The sequence below is a fragment of the Ruditapes philippinarum genome, unplaced genomic scaffold (assembly GCF_026571515.1).
Source record: "Ruditapes philippinarum isolate M1 unplaced genomic scaffold, ASM2657151v2 ctg1667_1_1_1_1, whole genome shotgun sequence".
Classification (NCBI taxonomy): Eukaryota; Metazoa; Mollusca; class Bivalvia; order Venerida; family Veneridae; genus Ruditapes; species Ruditapes philippinarum.
Window position 1 is genome coordinate 214,898 of NW_026866442.1, and position 25,952 is coordinate 240,849.

A 25,952-nucleotide genomic window follows, 5' to 3' on the forward strand; every position below is an offset into this window, starting at 1 on the left:
TTATCAAGTTTATCTAATTGTGTTTTATCTTCAAACACAAAGTGCGTAGAATCCTGGCAAATGTTCCGCACATAAAATTAAAATTTTTAAACACATAACAATTTTTGTAACACACGTAGAAATTTCTTCCTTTGAATAAATTGTTTCATTTTTTCAGCTAAATATAATTACCAGGAAACAAAATACCATTTTCATTTAAATTTTTTAACAAACAGTGTATTATTTTTTAAAACCAACGAGCTAAAACTACAACATTTAAATAAAAAACCCCAACAACTTACCTCTTCTTCCGGGTTCAAATTTCTCGCAAGAGTCTTGTCCCCCTTGAATACAAATTCGAAATTAAAATTTTTTGGTTGTTTCTCACGATCCATCCATTGCACTCTGAAAAGGGAAAGTAATTTTTGTAACTTTTTTTTTTTATCTATTCAGTTATTTGCCTGTTGTTTGTTTTAAATTTTGTAAACGTTTAACCAAAATCAAAAACAAATATTTGGTAATAAATCTAGCTCATATACGAACATTCATTACATACAACAAGTCAACTGTAATCCTCCCTTGGGTGGGGTGGCAATGGGTGTAAATGGAGGTGTGATATCGGAGAAAATAGTCTATATTTGTAACCTCCCGTCTTGTCCTATGTACTTTTTGGTGCCCCAAAATAGTGTTTGCTATCTTCAACTGGTCAGTGCGGGGCGCATTAAACCAGTTCCTATATCTTTGCGAGGGCTAGAACCTTCACTTTGTTGGCTGTTTTAGAATCAAAGAAGTCAATATCCGCTAAATTTTCTTCAAGGTCGGTTTTAATAACTGACTGATGTTCAACAACTGATATGTCTTCTTTACAATATCTCAATTCAATTTATTAGGGTTGAACAAAACTAAACTCGTGTCAGGAATTCCGAGTTAGCCAATTCAAAATCACATTTTGTTAAATAGAAAGTAAAAATTAAATAATATATAAAAAATTAGTAAAAATTACAATAGACACAGATGAGATAACTTAGAAAAACAAAATATCCAAATATCTAACATCATTTAAAAATAAAAATTAAAAATACCTTATTCAACGATAGAGCCTTAAATCCAAACCTCACGTTTTCAAAAAAAAATTGCTTTTGCTTAACAAAGACTAAAACAACCAGAAAAGATCAAAACTAAAATATTTCTGTATGAATTACATACACAATATTGACTAAATGTCTGTTTCACACGTCAGTGAAAGCTCCCTCTATGTTTGGAACTCAGAAAGTCTAAAACAAACTACAAATAAAAAATACTGATTTCAAAACCAATAGCTCTTGAAACGATTCTGAAATACTACTGTTAGAGTTACGTTTCCACGACCGAGTTTTTATACATTTTACAATTATTTATATTCCATATATTTCCTTACACTTTGGATATTTTATGTTTAGTTTTTTTAAAGGAAAAGAAATATATTTACAAATGTAATAGCCGTTGCTAACAAAACATGCATAATACTTAAATAAAAGTACACAAATATTTCAAGTTTCAAGGTTCGTACATAGAGGATATTGAATGAGTGTAGTTTAATACTAAATTTATTGAACGAGTTGAATAAAATCATATTATGTGAGCCTCTGGCGAGCATATTATTGTTTTATTCAACGAGTTCAATAAATTTAGTTTTGAATCTACACGAATATAAAATTCTATTTATCACTATATAAAATAAGAAAGTTTTAAGTGTTTTAAAAAGTAATTTTTCAATGACGCGGTCTATTACGTTTAACGCTAACATAAGCGGCGCTTTAACGCTTATGTTCATACAGCGCAAATGCGTCCACGTAAAGTGTTATTTACACTAGGGTGTAATTTCGGTTTTTATTAACATGGCTTTATTACTCCTGCGCCGCGGTTTAAGTGATAATATAAAGAATGACGTCCAGTTAATACTAGATTGAAGCCCTATTTAAAATAGCACATGGTTCATTTTGTTCGGAAACATTCTGTTCTGTTTGCATATATTATAGTATTCATTCTAATATTTTTTGTTAAATTCTTTTGAAAATTGACCATTAGATTATGGAAAGAGCATGATGTTATCCCTTTCTCGGAGTAGGGGTGTAGGGGTTGTTTTCTTTTCTTAAAGAAATAATGCATTAAATATAGCTTTATTCATTTATTTATTCATGCCAATCATTCACTGACCAAAAATCATGTTATATTTTTTTGTATTCCAGAGTGATTGAATAACAGTTTTTTCTTCCTATAATCATATTATTGAAAAGTGTGCATTGACTATCTTTATCATCATTTAAAATCAAATCTTGTTTTGCGTTATGTTATTTTGTTGTTGTTTTCTTTTAATGTTTTTGCGAATATTGTTTTTCATTTCAAAGCATTATGCAGCAAGAAGATGGTTTATCTTGCGTCATTTAATTTTCAATATTCAATTTTTGATAATATTTATATTTCAAATGTGTTGTGAAACTAACGGATACGTAAAAAATCTAATCTCACTGGATTTCTTTGTTGTTGCGAATAATTGACTTAAGAAAAAAAATAATTATGAGCGACGGTTACGGAATACTTTTTGGAGGGGGGATAATAGTATAATAATAGTTTTTTCGTTTTTACTCGTTTCTTTTCTTTTAATTGTTTCTGTTTTTCATATTGTTATTTTAGCATGATATTAAACCAGTGGTTACGACACAGTAGAACAGAACAATAAACTGGAGTTGTTGAATTATTAAACGGCGTCCATTAACGCTCGACAGTGAAAATGAACACTATGGGTCTGGAATTCCTGAATTTTCTCCATTCGTAATTGTCTGATGCACGGCAAAATCAATCCCTGGAACCTAATGCATTTCTAGTAATGTTATAGAACTTTAATCATGCTTGTTTCCCAGAGCTGACTGTATACTGTTACAGTTTCAGGACAGTTTTGTTGTGACATTTTTAGGTCAGACTCTCGTTTTGTAAAAAAGTGCAGCGAAAACCATAGCGTTCAATGGGAGATCAGGTGATTGGATGATAATGTGATGTTTTTATGTAAAAGCAACATTAGTTTCCTAAGAAAATTAAATATTTCATAAGTCTCTGAGATAATTTTTCATTAGGAAAGTTACATTTTAAATAAAACAGTATACGTCAGTCCTGTGATCAGAAACTTTGAAACATTCAATGAAAAGATCACCCTATCTGAAGTCATTTTGTAAAAACAATTATAATGGTTGGCTTCCCCTATATAACATTTGGCACTTAATTCTCAAAGAAAATCACATATTTAGTATTTAAAGAAGGTTTAGGGGCCATTTCTTATAATGTATTTCTTCTATGGGAAAATCGATATGATTGTCTGACCTTCAAAAGGTGCTTTTCACATATTTTGCATTATCTCCATTGGCCGTCATTTATAAAAATCTAGAAAAAATGATCCCTCGGAAGTATTAAAAACAGCAAAACTACATGAAAATTGCAGACTCGGTTTGATTGAGTCTGTACGTGAGGGATAATGAAAAGTGCAACATCCCTCACGCCCCCTAGCACCGGCCTGAGCGGTACTCAATTGTCAACACTTAAAAGTGCTGGACTCAATGACCCCGAAGGACCAAAAAATATAACAACACTGATGTGTAAAGTCATTCCATCTACATCACGTGCTTCGGATTTAAAAAAAAATCTATAACAAGTCTATATCAACTACATGAAAACTGATATAAAAAATCCGTTTGATTATTTTTTTTGCAATATTTTGCTTTTCATAGGTAGAACAATCAGACCATTCGCCTTAATCATGTGTTTACTTATTTCTTATGTACCATATTATGAATAATGACCCAAAAAATGGCAAAACTTTTGTAAACTGAGCTTAATTTGTAAAATCGTGAACTATCTGTTTAGACTTCAATCATTTGAGAGCAGTCCGTTTCATCGATTCGAAGCTGTTACATGTTTCCAATTAACGTTATTCCAATCCTTTAAAATTAAAAATCACGTATAGCAGAATTCTTAAAATTAAAGTAAGGGTTTCTGATTTATTTTCATTGATTCAGTCATTTAAATACAGATAGAATTCACATTCACTCACATTAAAATATCCCTTGGGGATACAACATGATCAGCAACAACAATAGCAAAACGAATAGAAGACAATAAAAACAACACCCATGCTTGAAACAAAAGCAACAACATAATAAACGGAAACATCCACACAGGCAACAAGAGCACCACCAAGCAAACACAATTTGCTTAAATACAAACTTGTTTTAGGAATCAAAATTAATATTTCAATTAATGGAGACTCATTCGTGAAAGCATTCGGAACTGCCTCGGCTATTATCTATAATAACCTCGGAAACAATACGGATTGAAAGTAGTTCTGCCACGTGGTTTCAGGTGTAAACAGAAACAGAGATAATGTAAAACGAATGTATATATTTGACATCTAATGTCTGTTCCGGTACTCTTTTGCTAGAAAATATGTCTGACAACAATTTGTAATTTAAATATGCCCACTGATGTTCAATTTTAAACAAATCCGACTAAATGTCAACAGGTTGGTTTTTTGTACTTTCGGTTTCTACAACCATAATAATAAATATATAAATAATGTATTGTTTGCTTTTGTACCTATGAATTCACTTATTTTAGGTGGACTTTTACTACATATATTGGAAATAAACTTGTCAACAACTCCCAGCATTAAATTACTATTTGTTTACATGTTTAGTTTCTTAGCGTAGGTTAGACCGAAATACCGCATCCGTTCTGTGTATTCATACTATTGTGTTCGAGGTCCTTATCCGAAGACTGACGGAAAGGGCCGAGTAGTTGCGATTGTCGTGAAAGTCCAAAACCTTATTCATAATACGCTGTTCCGTTGTGACAATGCTGACTTTCCATTTTACCTTAGCACTCGATGCAAGAAAGGAAGAAACACGAAACGAAAAATAAAATTTGCTCTGGAGCTTTACCCTCTAACCGCTACCCTAAAAATCAGAATATTTTCCCATCATATGAATCTTTAAATAAAGAATATTAATTACAGAGTTACTTAATGTTATCTTGATATTAACCTTGATTTAGTAAAGCCAAAAACTGTGTTTCACACATGCTTTTTATATATTTCATGTTTGTCAATTGATATAAATTCCTTTCCATCGGTTCATATGATATAGCTTTAAACACAAAATGTTGAAATTCATACGAAATGACAAAGTGCGACCTTGACCTGAGTACAAGAAAGCCCGCGCTGTTCTCATTATGGTCAATCGTTTAGTCAAAAAGTTTCCATTTCCTTTCAGAGCGGACAAGAAATTTCCAAATCTATACTGACAAAGTGTGACCTTGACCTGAATCCGAAAAGGCCTGCTCGTTAAACATTATTTCATTACAATTAACCTTTCGGACAATTAATTTCAAAATCCTTCATTCGGTTAAAACCGTACAGAGCTGACACGAAATAACTTATGGACGGACGGACAATCAAGAACATAAAAAACAACAAATAAACATCAATTTAAAAAATAATAACATATATTCCAAACTTTACCTTCAAATCTGTAGCTTTTCTCTCCAATATTGTAGCGGCCGTCACAGATTCTTCACAGAAGTTGGAAATGTCGTCATAGCTTTGTTTTACTTGTTTTAATTCCTCTCTTACTCTGTCTAACTCCGCGTCTTTAGCTTGAACAAGCTAAAATATAAATAAAATCCTCATCTTAATATAAATAAACTGTCATCAAAGTATAAAAATAAATAATCTTATCAAACTAAAAATACATCCTCATCAAAATATGAATTAAAATATAACCTCACCAAAATATCTCAGCTGTTTTAAATGAAAATCAAACAAAATAATTTATAACATAAAAAGCATACAAATTAAATAAATAAATAAATAAATAAAATAAGTGAAGAACAAAAACGAAAGCTATAACCTTTAAAATTGTGCGTAGTCGACTTTGAATCGCGGCTAGACACATAGAAGAAGTAAAACTTTAAACAAATGTACGTATTAATAAGACAAAAATATTTTACAGAACAACTCCTGGAAACAGATTCCATTCCAATAGTCGCGTACGATCTTGCTTTTACTGGTTTATACCGGTTACGACAAAGAATAATAAATAACAATAGATGATACGGAGCAATAATTGTTACAACTATATTCCGTATTACATAGAAAAACAAAACAAGTTCTCGCCAGAAACTATATGTTTATTTAAGTCACGTAACGTTCCGTAGATAATCAGTGCCAGCTAGACGTGTTGTTCGCTAGATATGCCTTCGATTTGTATTCCCCCAAAAGGATTCTGATTTCTGTAATTCTGCAACAATTATTATTAGATTCCTTTTATATAATTAGTAACTCGTATGCTAGTAGTACATCCAGAATTCAATCTTCCACGAGAGGAGCAGTGTCTCTAGAAATTTACATAGACAAATTACTTGATGCATATTGAATTCGATTCATTGCACGTGAAAGCTATTTCAGTGCCCTAAACCTATTGAGTTTCATTATTTCTGTTATTTAAATTCTTAACGTATGGTAATGTCTTATCCGTTAGGGGTCGAAAATCACATGAATAGGGATTGAAGAGTTAAGGGATTGAAAACTCATCAAAAGGTCGTTATGAGTCAAAATATCGAGGGGTCGAAATGTCTAACATGTCATGCGTTTAAGTTCCCTTGGGTTGTTGACCATTTGCATGCTGACAAAATTGTCGTCTGCTAAAATGCAGTCTGCTTATTTTTTCTTCTTTTCTAATCATAAGAAATAAACTATGACTGTCAAACACCTTCTAGCTTTCTTTCAGTTTTCTACTCAATCCTTTTTGTAGCATAATGTATATATGTTTGATTGAAATAAACTATTGTTTTAACTGCAATCTGAACAGCTAGGCACCCGGTAGTTACTCGGCATCTAGCCTGGTACCAAACTGCTTGCAAACGCTATTAGAAGGCTAAGAATTATGTAATTAAGATCTAAGAGTTCGATATCCTTAAAAGAACAATTTATATACATGTATATAGCAGTCATCCATGGCGTGGCATAGAAAGTTCAATCGCTCTGCCCGGGTGTGCGAACATCCATTAAAAAATGAAGAAATTCGCGGCTTCTCTTGCCTTCGAAATTAAAACGCTTCGTAACATAATTTAACTCAATTTTAGTTTTCATCTATCACGCGCTGCTTTGAATTAAGATACGTTCCGAAAAATCAAGGAAAATAGATACAGTATTAGAGACATTTGGAACAGTAGCCTAATTGAGATTATTTTGTCATTGGTCTCGGACATTACTGCAGTAAGCATTATTTTTCTCCAAGGAACAGCAATATCTACTGACCTTGCTTTCACTCAAGAATAATGCGTCATAAAATGTTGACAACTCCCTCGAGAAGGTATGAAATGTGTCTCAGAAATTGTCGGGAAATAATACAAGTCGATTGTATGATAAACCAATCACAAATGACACCAAAGAGCTTGTTGTTGCAAAAAGAAACACATTGAATGCAGTTTTGTACATGTCATTGTAAGATAATGTAAGCATGCATTGCGTAAAGCTCAAAGTATTAAATAATGAAACAATAGGTAACTTGAAGTTGTTCGATTTTTTTCTTTCTCTCTCTCCATTTGAGGGGAAAGACTAAAATGCACAACTTAATCATAGTATATATAATATTATACAAGTATGTAACACATAAAAATAATATCTCTTGTATGTTTGGCAAGAAAAATTTGTTATCCATTTGAGGGGAAACACAAAAATGCACACTTTGATCATAGTATCAATCATATTATACAAGTATATAACACAAAAAATAGCGTCTTTTGTATGTTTTGCAAGAAAGACTAGCAATAAAAAGGATTATTTTTTTATTTTTTTTCAACAGCATTTTCCATGACAAATAATTCAACAAATTTTGGTAGTTAAACTGCTTTAACCCGGAATCTTACAAAGCAACGTCGTTCGGAGACAAATGCTTTGGACATTCTTGTACTGCTCATAAGTAACTGAAATGCAACTTCAAAATTGATTTTAGATATTTAAATATACTACTTATTCCATGCATGTCGCATTTTTATGCGAAAAAAAAAACACAATATGACGAAACATCCATACTAAACATTAAAAGTTTGAATCAACAAAATTACATGTAAATAAAACAACACTTTTATAAGTTTGGGAGGAGGACACTCCTACAATGAATATCACTTTGTATGCGTTTATTTGCGTTTTGAATTGTTATATACATATAGTTTATTTTCTGTTGTTTCTTTATGCCGAATAAACACGTTTTGGAAATATCCGGCGAACAATCCTACTCAATCTTTTCAGGATAACTAACCGGGGGTGGTTGTCTCGAAAAATTCTCGTATCTTAAAGTTGTGACTAAACTTACGAAATTGCTAAGGTATAACTAAGATGTCCTTATTTCATTGTCTGGAAGGACACCTTAACGATCTCGTTTCTCAAACGTTATGTACGACATCGTATATGCAAAGGTGACTTTGTGTAGTTAACGCATGACCCACCTAATGCATTAACTCGACTTTGAAGAGGCTAGAACTACGGTCTACTGTAAAGAAACCGAGGGACGTGGGTTCAAGCCCCAGATGAGGCAGATTTTTTTTTTGATTTTTTTCTTCTTAAAATATTATTTTTATGTCTCTCGTATCACTCTTGGTAAGAAAAAAGTGTTTTATTTTAATTATAAAATTATTATCGGTATTTATTGGCTAAGTTATGCCAAATTTATTATCAAATTCCTGATATTTTCAAAGTCTAATAAATCAAACAATAGACGGTAAAAGTATTTTATATTTTACAAGACCAACCAATTTACATGTACTATAAGTGTTATGAGAAAGCGACCAAATACAAATTCATCATGACTTCTAAAAAGCTTACAAGTTCATTAACAAGATCTAGATTTCATCATATTGTATGACTATATTGACCTAACATCATCTAAAGGAAACCTATAGCTAATCACGATGATATTTATATTCCTGCTTTATCATTTGCAGAGACAATTCCTTGCTTAATCATTTGCCAAGACTCAATGCTACACATTCTACATTCAATTGCAGAAAGAAAAAAAACAGAATGAAATAAAGCCACCAGCTGCAGAAAAAAATTCAATGTTCAGCAGGAAGACGATGAAGTTTAAAACACAACAATTCAATTTAATAGATGAAACCCTATCTTAGCCATTGATTTAATAGACATATACCATGCAAACGAAGAAGAAAACGCGTTTAAGCACGTATTTGTAATGCTATTATGTCGTAAACAAACTTTAACCAATAATTACAATTGTTCAATGAAACTTAACGTGTAATTACAGAACAGACAGTAACCAATATTTATTCTTTGAAGGAACGTAAAGAGATTAAGGACGAAAAACTAATGGCGCAAAGAATTAATTGATACTTCATTTCAAACAGAATGAACGAGTTTTACTAAACTAAGCTTGCATCGTGTATAAATCCATAAGGTCAAATCTGGATATGCGAAATCGTGATGTGAGAAAACGCTAAAACTGTATATTTAAGTTGAAAAATCACGATACCGTACGATACTGACTAAATCGAGATACATTAGTATCACAATATAAGTAACAAAATGTGATTTTTCAATATTGAAACAAATCGTATGAATCTTAGTATCGCAATAATTACATTGTGATTTCAGCGTGACATCATATTATTGTTTAGTGATGCATTCAAATCAATATAGTCAAAGGCTTTGACTCTAGTATGAGTATTATCATATAAACGCTTGTAATGTACATTTTCAAATAAGACGAATATACCGTCTGCAACTCGGCGTCCTAGTGACATCATTGATATTTTGAGCAGGATTTTCGCATTAATTGTGAATGATTTTGTAATAGCAATCGGTTGTTGGCCTGCTTGAAAGGACAAACCCCTTTGTCGCAGGCCAATAAATGTATTAGGTTTCCATTACAACAACAAATATGAAAACTTATGAATCCGGAGTTGGCGTATGAGGCTAATTCTTATCTCTATTTCCGGTTCCGCTCATATTACATGTATTATCAATCGCTCTCAAAATATGACTTTTTACATTCCGACTTTTCCATGTTACCGAACTGTTTAATGTAATTCTGATTATGGATAACAGAAAGGATAAAAGCACTGTAGAATTCGCCTAAAACAAGAGGGAAATATTATTTGGTCTGAGAAGAAATTGAAATTTACCGCCACGAATCGCTTGACCAAACATTTTACCCGTATTAGACGTTTTTCAACTTTGATTTCTACACATAATTTGAAAGCGGTCAATAGTTTCCATACCTAAGAACGTAAATAAAAATGCCTTGGATTGCTATGGTATTGTGTTAGAGTCGGAAATATGAATATATATAATCAATGAATAAAAAACGTGCACCATACCTTCGACGTTTCTTCATCAACATGTTGCTTGTACATTGATATTTCGCGGTCTTTTTCTTCGCACGTGATTTTCATTTCTCTCACTTGACGCCTTAAATCTCTTATCAAAAGGTCCTTTCTTTGTGACGGTGTCTGGTATCCATCCGGAAAACACCCCCTATGGTACCCCTCACTACTTCCAGGGGATGTAATATTACTATGTGATGCACCTTTGTCCTGTGAATGTTGTTTCTCAAATCGCAATCGACTTGCAATTGTTTCCCTTGGAAGCTTACTACATCCGGGCACTACCATGCATTCTTGTGATGTCATGAACACATGATTGCGATTACTTCCGCCAGGGATATCGTCTTGAAATTTAAATCCAGGTTTTTGGCTATTAAACACAGACGAGCTTGTATCAAACGTTTTGCTTTTAGGTATTTTACTTTTATTTTGTTTTTGTTCTTTCTTTTGAATATTATCGTCTGCCTTCTTCTTTGAATTGTCATCATGTTTTGGATCGGTTCCATTTTCTCTGTTGACATTATCTTCTAAACTGTCTTTAGTGGTTTCTATATTTCCCATATTTCTCTCATTTGCTGTTTTGGATTTATCCTCTAAACTGTCTGTCATTTTAACCTCAGTTGGGGTAATTTCGTCATCGAACACAAACCCCTCATCTGAATAGTCCAGACTGTCTACTGAAGATGAATGACTTATGAGAGAAAAGTTCGAATCCAAATAAGATGGTAGCGGTTTCTCTGCTGATTTTATAGACATACTAGTATAATATATACTAAATTACTGAAACCTTATAACCGAGCACACTGTTTATTCGTTAAACCAAATGTTAAATGATTATTTGAATGAAACGAGACCAAAATAACTTAACTAAAGTTCACATATTATTTCTTTGGTCTAAATGAATATTTGAATGAAACGTAGCTTAAATTAAAGCAGATGATTTCAAGTTATGCATCTAGTAGCCAACCATAAGCTCAGCTAAATCTTTAAAATTTAAAATAACTCTTCCGTTTGTTTATAAATTCTACCACAAACTGTGCATTATTGACAAAAACACGTCCTAATCAGTGCAGAATTTTCAATTACTTTATTCACTAAATAAATTACGGACACGTCTCAGATTCTCACAATATTATCACCGATGACGGGCAAATTGACGACTCCAGGTCTTATCAGATTTTCAGGAACTTGTTTCCCTCGGGTACAGAAACATTAGATTTGTCTTCATTATTCAACCCAGACTGCCTTTTTTGTCATGAATCTGATCTATGTCTTTCTTGAGATTGGTTTTCCGCATAAAGAGTACTGTTGAATCGTTTTGGTTGTAAATATATCTCCCTAACCCTGAAAATATAGAATGAAATTATGTTTTCAAACGTTAAAAAGGCAAGAAGTCAAGATATTTGAACAAAAACTTAACCAGTTTGCCTGTAAATTTTGTGTGATAGACTCAAGATTTCAAGATTCAAGATTTTACTAAAAACTAAGGCATATAAATTAAATATGAATATGGTTATGATAGAGCAACAATATAATGAACAGTTATTCAAAAGTGATTAACAAAACATACTCATTTATTGAATATCGACCCAAAATATTGGCCGCCATTTTAAATCACTGCCATTTTTGGCAAGGGAGGTAAATATTGTAAATATCGGGAACTATCAATAAACAAACAAAATCATTATGTTATATAGCGATTTACAATGACAATTTTACACGGACATAATAAATTGTACAGTAGTCTGCTGTTGTTCAAGATATTAAATGGAAAACAACAAATTCAGAGTATTTACTGCATTTTAATGATGAATGTATGTGAATCTAACCAAGTGTCGCTTAGATTCTTTATGATTTATTCATGTTTGTGAATACAATACTTAATGCTATGTAATCAAGGATAGAAAGGCTAGAGGAATATACATTTAGTTATTGATTTGGTAGCAACATGTGCTCGGGACATAATATTTAATTGTGTATTCATTCCCATTTAGAAGCATTGGGCTTTTCACACTTAGCATTTCATCAATACACATGTGTAAGAAGCAGTTTAGAAATTCAATCACTGTATTTGTAAGTATATATACATTATATCAATGCGTATGATTAATTCTGATAACAATCATTTCTTCATGTTCTTGTTTCCCTGTATCATTTATTGCAAGTATTTACCAAGTCACGTGCATGCGACACATTGCAATAACAAAAAATATACTTCCGATCACTGTATCATTCATTAATCAAAGCACAGAAGGCGCTGAATTTGTTTGGGTCTCAGAATGTCAGAAAGGTGAAGGTTGTGAGATTATAAACCAATTTGTTTTTGTATAGTGCCACCAATGCTTTCCAGTGTTTTAACTGTAGTAAATTGGCTATAAGACTAATTGCAACATGTACACTGATAGTCAATTCAATGTTTATTTGACTTAAAAAAAATGAGTTGCCTCAACTGGGATTTGAACTGGAAACCTCTCGATTCATAAGCGAGCGTGCAAACCCCTCGGCCACGGTGAAGTTATATATAAATGGTCCGAAGAAAACCATGTTATTCCAAATTAGGGTTTGTAACTCTTATTATTTCGACGCTAGACACAGATGTAAATTATCATGGAGCTTACTGTAAGCATGTATATCTATAAAGAATTAAACAATATTAGAAATCTTCGACCATTCGGGAACTATTTTGCCTGAAAATTAATGCGCCTGTCATTTGACAATCTTTACGCATTGATCTCCCCTGAATTTTTCGGCGTTAGTGTACATATAAAGGGAAGTAACCGCTTCAAAAAAGTGGACTACTTTAGGCATTTGCAATGAACAGCATTAGACTCTAAAATTTCGCTATCATTATTTGTTTGGTCTGATGACCCTAACAAATAAAAACTGATATAATTGAACTTGGATCATCTGTTGTGATCACAGAAAGTAGATGTGTTTTATATCATGTCATTACATTGATTTCTGTTTATAAAATGCATGCCTGATAAATTTAGCTTTATCCGTCACCCTCAGCTTTATTTGATACCTCATCAATACATATTGAAATAAAATGAAGAAAATTGAATATGTTATCTCTTACTACATGTCGTTTGAAAATATTAAACTGATATAATTTGAATCGAATACATTTTTGGATTTTAAAGTCTTAGATTTGATTAAAAACATTTGAGACTATTTCTTAAAGATATGACCTTGACATATTAATTAATACGTGCAGCATGAATCCGAGAAGTTTTTGATAGATTTTTATTTCATTTGAAATAAAAATAAAGAAACGCATTTTTAATTGCAAACATGATAAATAGAATACCAAACAAGTGTCTGATGTTACAAAAATTTCAGACAAGGCTAAGAAAGAAAGAAAAAGGCAAGCCTTGTTTGATTCGAGTTCCAAGTGGTTGTTAAGTGGAAGTAGGTGACGCTTAAGTGGTGTATAATTTAATTGTTAATATATGTTTTAATTTTATTAATATTATTCCTACATGTATACCCTTTGAAGTATTAATGCCAATGGTACATCAATGTTAAGGCTTCTGTTCTTTTTTAAAACAATTGTCATAGCTACTTTCACTTTGGACACACATGGTTAAAATATAAAATGACTGACAAAACGGAATCACCTTAAAATAAATGGCATTTGTAAACAGGTAAATTACACAAATATTTTAAAAGGTAATGTAGTTTGACCAATTTGAGATTTACACATATAGGAAAATCGTATTTATACACAATCTATCTGGCTATAGAAACACTGATAAATGCACACTGTCTTAGAACGTCTATAATTCTATATGTATGGACAATAACATGGTATTTTCATCGAAATAATGTGAATAAAAAAAACACCAAAAATCTCATAGTCTACATATTTTCATCATTCCACACCAACAAAGCAACACAGCGGTATTTTTTTCTTCATGTAATTGCATTACGAGAAACATTTTTTAAAACTAAAAGTACTTCATATGATCAAATTTTCAGGTGAAAATACGCATGATTTTTTGCAAAGACATATCATAAAGACAAAAGAAGAAAAATGGAAAATGTAGATGTGTTTTATTATTTATATTAGTGTATATATACAGATACATGTAGTGCGTAAACTGGAAAAACTATGACTTTTTCTTGACCTGATTCAATCACAAAAAACACATTTTCTTCATCACTGCTGACTATATAATCTTTGTATAATTCATCTTAGTAACCTATTTTCTGAATATACGATTATACATGTACCTTGCTTTTTAAATCCGAATTGTTCAGTAATCCTCTTTCAATAGACTGAGATAATGTCACTTATGTTTTGTTTGTCATTATACCGCTAGTTATAGTGGTATTACAGATACGTTTTGTTCTTGCATTTCACGACATTCATACTTTTAGGTTTAACTTTATCCCGATGCCTTAACCACGTGACATTTTATGATCTGAATGGGTCAGTAAGCCGGTACAAATGACGGTTCATTTTTTTCATAACCTTTAAAGATATTACTTTTAACTTGGTACTTAATGCATTGATTAATACTAGTACAAATGTACTATTTTGGGCATCCGTGTCCGACTGGTTAAGGTCGTTCACTGTTTATTAACCACTTGCAACTCGCCGGAGACCGAACGTCCGAACGTCGGTGAATCTTTCCAAGTACCCGTTCGTGCATGAAACAATGAACGGAAGTGAACCTGAGATAAAATGTTGGTGTTTTATACCCCCCCCCCCGTTAAAAAAAACAACAACAAAAAACAACAAAAAAACAAAAGCAAAAAAAAAACGTCATTTGCTTCACGAAACTTTCATGGAATAAATCGAAGCATGTCATATTTATTAAAGGCGGTACAATGCAATAGAAAACAAAACATGACGAACAGGACAAAACGCATATGAACAAACCGAACAGGTTAACATGTACAAGGTCTGAAATTTTCACTTTTTAAACTCTTTATTACTCTCAAGGGATATCGCATATTCCAGATTTTTATATTGACAGGTGCTGTATGGCTGCTGTTATAAACTTGCCTCGTATTTCTCTAGCGTTGCTATATTTTCTGGTCCCTCGGGATCATTTATTGTTTCGAAGAATAAATACTGATTAAGTCGGTGCTAGACGGCGTTAGAAATGTTGCATTTGACATTATGTCATAGACTTGAGGTGATTTACAGAAACATTCATATTTGATGAGCAAAAACATCATTAGCAAAAATAAAGTATCATAACACTGCTTTCATAAATGTAAATGTATAACTAACAATGCAATATTAATTGCGCAATTCAATACGTCATTTAATACACTGCGACTCGCTATGAAATATTTATTTAAAATCCAAGCGAGCTAAACAACATTTTATCACAATAACAACTATATAATCGATAGTAATAATTTGTCTCTGCTGTGCAGTAATCAAAGATGGAATATTTCAAAATATTTCTCAGGCTCTTTATGTACTTCAGTTAAATAAAACTTTGAATTCTTGCTACATGTATTCAAGTTCCGATAAATAGAAATTTCTCCGTGATTGTTTATCTCGGACATGAAGTCTATTGGGCGTTTTTGTGATTTACCGCTGATAAAAAAATCATGTTTGATAAGTATTCGGTGACTTGCTGCGAATTTGTTAATTTACTGGTTAGTTAGCCGGTTAAGTGAACCCATTACCGAAATATGATAAAGATTGTGTTAAAATCGTCGTACAAACCAATGAACCAACCAACAAAACAAACACACAAGCATATTCTTCATAAACAAAATTTCATCTTGAAATGATCCCCGTTGCTTATTTTCAGTAATTTAGTCCGTTCCATGTTTCAGACTGTAAGTCGTCTCTCCAAGACTTTTAATCTGTTTTATTTCATTAAAAAGCTGGGGTTGATATCTTAATCATGCTTTTCTTAGAATCTTCTGGAAATCAATAACGGTATCAGAAATTATAAAACTGTATTTTCTCTGTCGAATATCATTGCATATTTTTACTCGACTTCAGATAAAAAATAACATCATAAGGGGTTTGTTTCAAAACTGACCTAAACAACACTATAATTGTGAGAGAAAAAAAAATTGAAATTCGCTCTCAAAATAGTAAAAATGAAAGTATTGCAAACTGTGTTTGATTGAGTATGTTTGTAAATGACTTTGCTTTTCTTATAGTTTGTTCACGCCCACTAGCACCGACTGAAGCGGAATTCTAAATAGTATAATGTCACGAGACGGTGTTAGCAATACAATGAAGAGAAGACAAAAACAACAACAGTAACAGTAGTTGTATCATAGTTTGGGGACCTTTCTGTTGAAAATGTGTCAGGTTTAAATCGTATACATATACATGCACAGTGCGTTAACTGGAGTGCGGGTATTAGTTACCCGCACTCCAGAGCATGTCCATTGATTGGCTCATTTTTGCTGGGGTTTACATATTGTGACGGCAGAGAAAGGGAAAGCGACAGAAATGTCATATTCAGATGTTCGTTCATTGGTTCATTTTTGCCGGGGTTTCATATTGTGTCAACAGGGAACGTGCTTTTATGTTTGACTATGATACAAAAGAGAAAGAACACCAAAACACTCAGCAATCTGATTAATACTCGGGGGCTACGCCCCCTCGTACAAATCAGATAGCCTCGTGTTTCGGTGCTCTTTCTATTACTTAACCAATTATAACACGAAGGTGTATTTGTAAGGATAAGTCAGTTTTTTGTCCCACAAAGCTCCAGACACCAGTGCATTACACCTGCTCAAGCAATATTATAAACTTTTATGTGAGTTTTGCTACCTTTGTGATGGCTATACAACGGCTCATACATGGTAAAATTCCTCACATAGTGTGTCTGTTAATGTCTGTTCGTGTCTGTTTGTCTGTTTTATTCGTTTTAGGTGCTGACTTTATCACCATAATTGTAGTCATATGCCGGCGGGCAATTATCTAAGAAGTGTAGCTAGAGTAAGTAACAGTACTAAACATTTTTCCCCAGAAGGTAAATGCCAACCGTCCATCATTTAAAACAGAATTTGCGAGCGAATAGCATATTTATAACATTGTAATATAAATCGTCACTGAAGAAATATATGCATAGACTTATTATTAGTCAAAGGCTAAAAAAAAATATTTAAAAAATCGGAATTCCCTTTAAGAACGCATAAAACGACAAAATTGTAAATGTTGCAGGCTCGGTTTGATTGAGCCTGTTCATGGACGGTAATGTAAGTGCTAGTTATCGCCCACGCCCCCTAGTACCGACTTTAACATATTTCAACATTTAAAAACATCCCCAGATTTGCCATACGACGGTTACCAATGGTCCAAACAATTGGCGCGAGGTATTTTTTCTGAGTCTGTAATCATGCATGGCTTTAATGAAAATTTAGTGGAGATATAAAAAAAACCTGGTCCTTTTGTAACAAAATAACTTAGAGGACTTAATATTTGGACTTTACCAAAAAATTGTTATTTCAATATTTTTAAGTAATGATAATCTAATGTATGACATAACTAGGAGCTCTGTATTTTATTTTCTTGCATATCAGACTGGCGTTTCCGTTAGTTTTACCCATGCCGGAAATTTCATCTGGCATGGGGGGTTCCAGATGAGTCGCGTGCTGTACAATGGCACATAAAGATGACGTCATTTTACCGTTATGAATGATTTTGTAATTCATTCGCTGTTGAATGAAAGTAGTCACGGTTGTAATGATGTAAATTTTCATTGGAAATAAAGATAAATAATTTAAAATATAACGAATATGGTAGAATATGCATGAAAAAATATCTGACATATGTTTGCGGTTCGGATCGGAATATCCGTCCCTCGGCAAGCCTCGTTACCGCCCAATGGGCGGGTCACCTCGGGACGGATATTCCGATCCGAACCGCAAAATATGACAGATATTATTAGTCTTCTGTTCTTGTTTGTCAGTTAGTATCGTTCGTCTATCCCATGTCTGTTTAAATGATCTTTAAAAATACGTTTGCTATAAAAGTCAATATTTCACCGATGGCACTGGCAACAAATTGGTAAAAGGCAGATGCAAAAATAAAAAAAAAATGAATCGCTGCGTGTCAAATGAAAATGTTTCTTTTAAGAATTAAATTAAATTTGTATTTTGCCAAGCAATTTGTTTTCGGCAAATTTAACCAATATCCGTTAAATGAGTAAAAAGATAAAACCTGACATTTTCTAATAATGATGTTGATCAATATATTGCAACATTGAACTGTTTTCCCCTTTATTCTAGAGAAAGTTGTTGACAATTGTTTTGCTAAACTACATTATGTTTTGCTATGGACAAAATATTTCCAATTTGGAAACAGTAATTACACCATGCGATTACATTATCGACATGTATATAATACAACCTTCAACAATCTATTTGATCCCAATTCAAGGTTACCCTCGCTACATTTTTATGACAATTATTGACAGCTCAAACGTTTTTATTCGTAAATACTTATGGCATCACAATGAAACAAAACTGTGAGGCAACAGAATTGCAATAAAACATGAACCAATAACTTTAATGACAGTTATATCCCATCTTGTCATGGCGTTTAATTTGATGTGTTATTTAAGTCATGCTACTATTTCTAATAATCCCTAAGGAGTATTTTGTCTAACACTATAATCTAAAAACCAAGCGTCTGTTCACGCAAGCGGAAGTAATAGATTTTCGACAAATTGAACATCTGCATTGTGCAGCAAAACTATCAGATGCAAAACAACAAATATGCAACCATTTACACGTTCTGTAAAAAACTTCAAATAATTATTGTCTCGTAGTGAAACATTTAAATTACCTACAACTATACCTACTTAAATTTTTTCACCGAGAACAATAAAAACAAAGCAAAGAGATAAAACTTGTAGACTCTTAGCTTAAATACGTCTTTTCGTGAGAGACAATAAAATATGCAATATCTATCACGCCCCCCCCCCCCCCCCGTAACACCAGCTTTAGAGTTTTTCAATGATTGATTGATTTTTGTTTGCTTATTTCGGGAAATATTCTGTTGAATCAGTGTAATGTACATATCCCGCTTTGTACTAAGAATAATTAATTGGCAATACTAGAGATATTACGCCCTCTCCGTAGCACCGGCTAAAGAGATTTTAAATGTTTTTTTTTTCTACTGAATGAGTGTAAAGACCGCATCCAGTTTTGAAATTGGAAAAAAATCATCGGCAATTCTACGGGTATCAAGTGAAAACTTTAAGAAGTTTGCTAAACAACGATATACAGCACGACTAGCCTAAACGTATGTGCAGCCTACCCGGCTGTATCAAAGTTTTTATTCCTGCATTCTTATTAAATTGAAACGAGGCTATTTATTAAAATCAATACCTTAAATGATAGTTTTCTTGGAAATGCACAACATTGCAAAATTTAACACTTACTTCAATTCATTCATTATATTACCAATACAGGCAATGTTCAATGTGTGCGTATGCGTAGTTGTTTGTGCATAACGGAAAATGTGGCTCTGCATGTCTGTTATAGATGATTTGTGTATATTTGTATTAAAGGAAGGGAAAGTAATCTTCGTAACTATATGAAATCAGTTATTTTGTCGGCTGTACGTGAATAACATGCAACGAACAGTCATCTAGGCGCGCTAAACAAAGTTATAAATGTTTACTTTAAAGACGTCTCAATGAGATCCAAAAGCTTTAGAGACATAAATGAAACTCTTACAAAGATTAACTGGTGCATCAATAACAGAAACATAAACAAAATATAATAAAAAGATATGCTTAGAATCCAATTGAAAATTCGATTGTAGTCTAATTTTTAGCCTTAACAGAAACAAAACAAAAACAAACAAAAAATCTGAATAAGAAAATAAACTGTAATTTTGTACACAGCTTGTTGATCCAGACCTTCAGCAAATGATTTACAGATCTCTTAAAAAAATACCCAGTGCCTTCATGTAAAAAACGTGGATTCATTTTAATATACTTATGCTCACTCGTTACAATATTTTCATATGTATAGAATATACACTGAATATGTAATTACATGTATTCATGAAGTAACAAATATCCACTAGATATATTTTTCTTTTGATAAGTCATTCTAAATTCAATACATTAGCATTCGTCCGAATAATGTCCACCTATACACAATGAAAACTTAGAACGCTAAAATATCAATTCAAAACTGAAGATTTTATTTTGGATTTTCTTTTAAAACAATAAAACTGCAGCAGCTGTATTCAGCGACAGGTACATATCACACTACGATATAAACATAAGTAAACATAGGAAGACAATTCTTGTTATAATGATTCATAAGATTTTTCGTCATATGATTCCGTGTATGATTTTTGATACGGTTTTCATTTCTGATATATTGAAACAAAGCACTGACGTAGCTTTCTCCGCACATATAAAAAATAAACCTTATATTTTTATACTCATTTACCCGAAATAAGTAGATGTTATCCGTTCATTAATGATTATAATTTCAATAAGTTTCAAAGAATTCTAATAGAATTTAATCAGGACTAACAACAGACCGACAGACAATAAAGCCGAATAGACAGAAAAACGATAAATGAAGGGACAGATTGACAATAATTTATTATTTGTCATTGTGGTAATGAATGACGCATTTTACCTTGTGTCATTTATTGAGGTACTTTATCCGACAAAATGCGACAGTACAGTTTCTCATCAAATCTAGTACGAAGCACTATTTACTGAAACGCTCAATACACTACGCTCTTTTCGTCAACAACTTCTCTTGACGGCTCTATTCGAAAGGAAGTGATATCTACGATTATTTCGAGTATGCTTGTGTTTCATTTTTAGTTATAAAAAACATTCTTCTAAATGTGGCTAATTCTTGTATCACGTAACATAAGGAATACAGAATTCAAATAAATATGCAATAACAAGGCTAAACAACTTAAAATATGAAGTTTTAACACACAAAACATTGGTCCACAGACATTCATCAAAATTTTGTTTGTGTTTGTTTTTTGTTCTACATATTGCAGTATTTCAGACCAAAGATTATCTCCCTTTCCAATTGCTTAATGTTAATGGTGTCATAGAAATGCGTACGTGAACGCTTCGTATAATATAAAGTTATATAATTATATAATAGTATATCATAGCCTAGTTCATTTATCTATTACCTAGATAGTTTCATTCATTATAATATAAAGGTCGTCAATTCACTTATTTCCCATGTGACATGCATCGCATCAATTGGATTCCAAAGCTCCTTATACAATGTACAAGATAATTATTATAAAATAATATAGCAATGACAATGGTTACCATGTCTTACATGTGATGATTCAGTCATCTTCGATTAATGCAATGCATAAATGAGAATAATACAAAATAAAAAAGGAAACAAATAATTGAACAATATAAAAGAACCTGAAATGTTTACAACAATAAACTTTCAAAGATGTCAAGATAGAAATCCTTACCTTACACAACTTTTAGTAAACATTCACAGTCTTTTATTGATATTCAATATCATACAAAATGTCAACCATTGAATAAATGCAATATTTGTTGGTAACATCTGTTCCACATAAACATTCAATTCCTTTTATCACTACATTTATTTAATGTATATTTACATGAACATTTGGCTTTTGAGAAGGTAATAGCATGCTCCTCCAGAGAAAATATACCTGATTATTATACGTTATCGAAATAACCTGTCTGCATTTTAACATGCCAGCTAGGCATACAGTTTTAGTAAATGGACACAGTAAACAGTGTTACTGAAACACTACGATCGCAATTTTAGTGACATTCAAGTGACATTCAAGTGACATTATGCCTATCCATGTATAAGTAGTAAGTCTGTAGGTGAATGTCAAAAATTAAGTACATTTTGCCGTATTCATTTCAATTTAAAATTCTTCTTTAATATCCATACCCCATTTGACCAACGAAAAGTTCTATATATAGACTTCGTAATGTATCGGTAACATTCTTTGATAAAAGAGGTTGGGGAAATGTTTCTTTTTTTATTTAAGTCAGCATTATCAATGATTGGTTTTTGACCATTTTAGCTGTCAATCTTTTGAAATCTAAAGCTAATTCACTGACCTTGACAGCAAAAAAAATCTGAGCGAGTTTTAATAATAAACTAAAACAGATTTTGCTAAAATTCTTAATTTGATGTTTAAAAGAAAAAAACACAATAGCCAAACCATTGATATAGGGATGAATTCTAAGTACACAGCAACATGCACGTACAAAGACACCGACAAAAGGTATTAGGAACAAGGCCGATAAACCAAAACGACGATGGGACACAGATGGGCACCGCTTGGCAACGTTGAAATATGGTTACTGTTTCGTAAAAAAAAACATGCAAATTGAAAGAAATAAAACATTCTGCGATATTTCCATTAACAATATTGGTCACCTGGTACGCCTGTTAAGATTTCGTGATTAAGAAGTCAAATTAAGAAATCAAATTAAGAAATCTAATTCACGAAAAAGCTTTTCTAAACAATGTTTTCCATCCACTTGTCTGTACCATTTTAAAACGATAAAATTGAATCACCTACAAATACGTATGTAGCTTGTGTCAACTAAATTTTCCATCACGAAATGTAAAGTTTAGAAGAGGTAATGCACATGGTGGCTAGTAGTTTTTTTGTGTTTTTTTTTCCTTGGATAATATCCGTATATCGTGCCACTCAGATATTTGCTAAATTCTATCACATTCTGCTGTTTAAGAATGATATTGTGTTTGATGGTTTTTGCAAATTTAAAGAAATAAACTTCTGGATATTTCCATTAACAATATTGTCACCTGGTAGCCTTTAAGATATCTTTGATTAGAATCAAATGAGCGCGTGTCATGACAAAACCAACATAATGGGTTTGCGACCAGCATGGATCCAGACCAGCCTGCACATCCGCGCAGTCTGATCAGGATCCATGCTGTTCGCTTACCAAGTCTATTACAAGTAGTGAAACAGTACTAAGATTAACCCAAAGTGCGACTAAAATATAATGGAAATATTTACCGAAGTTAAGTTACAATATACCTAGAAACTATTGTTGTACAAGCTATATATCACTTTCGACATTTCAGTTTGAACAAATATAACCAGTTTCAACCAAAACTTTGTTATAAGAAACACAATTTGGTTGAACTTTCTACATGTAAAAACTAAAAAGTGTCAGAACATTTTTTTTGGTAAAATAAGACAACAAGTCTAATACTTGTTTTCAAAATCGATAATTTAGCATTACATCATCACCAATTAATACTGTTTCATTGCTATTTAATATGCCTCAATAGTATGGCTGGTCATTTGTTTTATCGTTTTCAACTAATTATAATCTTTTAGCAATACAAACTTACAACAAGTAGCAGAATGACAACAAAGTGCTGTTTTGACTTTCATAACGGTATTAATTTTGCATTTGTGAAGCTTTAATTGGTCTCTAAATGCATTTCTACAAAATATTAATCATAAACATGCAATTTTATACATGATATATTAATACATATACATGATGTGAGATAAATTCAGCTTACCTTTAAAGGTAAAACGTTGACAGCATGTATATACTCTCACTGACACTGTATATACATATAGATAAAATCAGTGTCAGCTGCCACGCATGTATCTGTTTACGAACACAATGTAAAGCTGTATTCCCAGTCGGCCAATAAACGTACAGTACAAGTTATCCGTGCATATCATATATAACGTTTATAAACAGATTTAAGACATAGTTATTGTCATTTACTTAAACCATACAGTTCTCCATATGGTAGGTATTGCTTTTTTCTCTAGAAATACAACAATTGCGCATGCGCACGCCACAGGAAACACGTTTGAAATACACTATCGGCTTTTCAGATAGCATTGAACGCTGTCTCAATGTCAAGGAACACCATTTATCAATATCTAATAACGTGAGCCTGGTTATTTCTGTGCGGGAAATCCGTCTTCCTTATGAAGAACGCTGTGTTGAATAAATTTTGTAATTTGTCTTAAATCAGTTGCTTGTCTATTACACTAATCTTTAAGGGTAAATTATTCTTATTAACTCTTTATCCTCAATCGATCTTATGTCCTCTGTAAAGGTCAAAATTGCTACAGCTGGCAATTAATTCAAAACATAGAACCAAAGAGATTTTTCGTCTACTCGGATATATATGGTTGCGTGTGTGGTGAAAATCTGGACCCACTTGTATAATTATAAGGTTGCGTGCGTTTACTTGTTCCTGATAAGAATCAGGCCTCATTTGACTCAAATTATCGTTGATATTATAATAGCAAATGACGAACCTTTTATTTAATCATTATCAAACCCAGCGGCAGTTTACCGTGTGACCAGAAAAACAAACAAGATCATCCTGTATTTCCGTACCGTCTGATTTACGACCTGCACTATTCGCTTTTATTTTTGAAATCTTCCCTAAAAATGTTGAATGGCTTTGTCCATATTGGGTGAGATAAGAAAATAAACTAATTAAATTAAATGTACGGAAATTTGTAATGATACCGTAAAGATTTTGGCACTACAATATAATGTTTAGTTTTCAGAAAACGAGCATTTATATATGACCTAGACATTCACATTAAAGGCACATTATGCCTCAGAAATTAATATTTTATAACTTATTTAGAAAGGGCAAACATGAACTTTATAACGTTAAAATAATTGTTTTATAGCATGTTAGATGCTTTTAACATGAAAAAGTAGCGATGAATGTGTCATAAAAGTAGCAACATGTAAACAAAGTAGTATAATGACTTCCATACAAAATACTAAATAATTATAGCAGTACTTATTGCCAAACAGCAACAGACGCAAAAGATTGTTCAGGTAATGAGGCCTATGGGTAAAACTTTAGATACTATAACAGTACACTGAAAATAAAAAGCTTTTGAAAAATAAAAATTAAAGCATTACGAAGGCATAATGGGCCTTTACACTACATGTATTAATTTTGCTTCTTTATGTTTACGTAATTATACATGTAGTTTCAAAAGTATGTTCTCTTATAGATACGCAATCGATTGCACTGCAAGATGCATTGTTCTACTTGTTTTAGATAAAAGTTTTAACAAAAACGTGTTTAAGTATGCATTTAAGGACTAAATGTTTTAGGTTTTACACCCCTTTTTTAGATAAACATGTATATAACAGCATATGAGCCGCGTCATGACAAAACCAACATAATGGGTTTGCGACCAGCATGGATCCAGACCAGCCTTCGCATTCGCGCAGTCTGATCAGGATCCATCCTGTTCGCTTACCAAACTGATAGCGAACAGCATGGATCCTGATCAGACTGCGCGGATGTGCAGGCTGATCTGGATCCATGCTGGTCGCAAACCCACTATGTTGGTTTTGTTGCGACGTGGCTCATGTTTTCCTCGCTGTGCCAGTGTTTTATTTATAATGATTTTGATTTGTATTGATGAAACAATCAATATGAGTAATAAAGTAGGAAACTTTTAAAGAGATAAACAAATTTATCTAGTTGTTATTTTACAATTGTAATTGCCTTCAGAAAGTTTTTACTTTGAGAACAATTAAATGGCATTGTATTGTAAA

At 32.3% G+C, this 25,952-nt stretch overlaps 1 protein-coding gene across 2 annotated transcripts; it reads right to left on the reverse strand.

Moving 5' to 3' along the window:
* Positions 1-355: 355 nt before the first annotated feature.
* On the reverse strand, positions 356-24,191 carry LOC132732471 (uncharacterized). Of its 2 annotated transcripts, none has more exons than XM_060718890.1 (4): positions 23,917-24,191; positions 10,399-11,748; positions 5,525-5,668; positions 356-384 (listed from the first exon to the last, which is right to left on the reverse strand). In XM_060718890.1, exons 2-4 carry the CDS (start codon positions 11,158-11,160, stop codon positions 364-366), a joined length of 927 nt encoding a protein of 308 aa, XP_060574873.1. In that variant the 5' UTR covers positions 11,161-11,748; positions 23,917-24,191; the 3' UTR covers positions 356-363. The 2 variants fall into 2 exon arrangements, with proteins under 2 accessions (XP_060574873.1, XP_060574874.1); XM_060718891.1 differs by lacking the exon at positions 23,917-24,191 and adding an exon at positions 14,641-14,797.
* Between the last annotated feature and the right edge of the window lie 1,761 nt (positions 24,192-25,952).

Coding starts and splice junctions, on each gene's coding strand:
- LOC132732471 (XM_060718890.1), bottom strand. CDS start 11,160: ATGTCTATAAAATCAGCAGAGAAACCGCTACCATCTTATTTGGATTCG. Junction 5,669..10,398: donor TTGATGAAGAAACGTCGAAG/GTATGGTGCACG, acceptor TTTATATTTTAG/CTTGTTCAAGCTAAAGACGC. Junction 385..5,524: donor GAAAAGCTACAGATTTGAAG/GTAAAGTTTGGA, acceptor TTCCCTTTTCAG/AGTGCAATGGATGGATCGTG.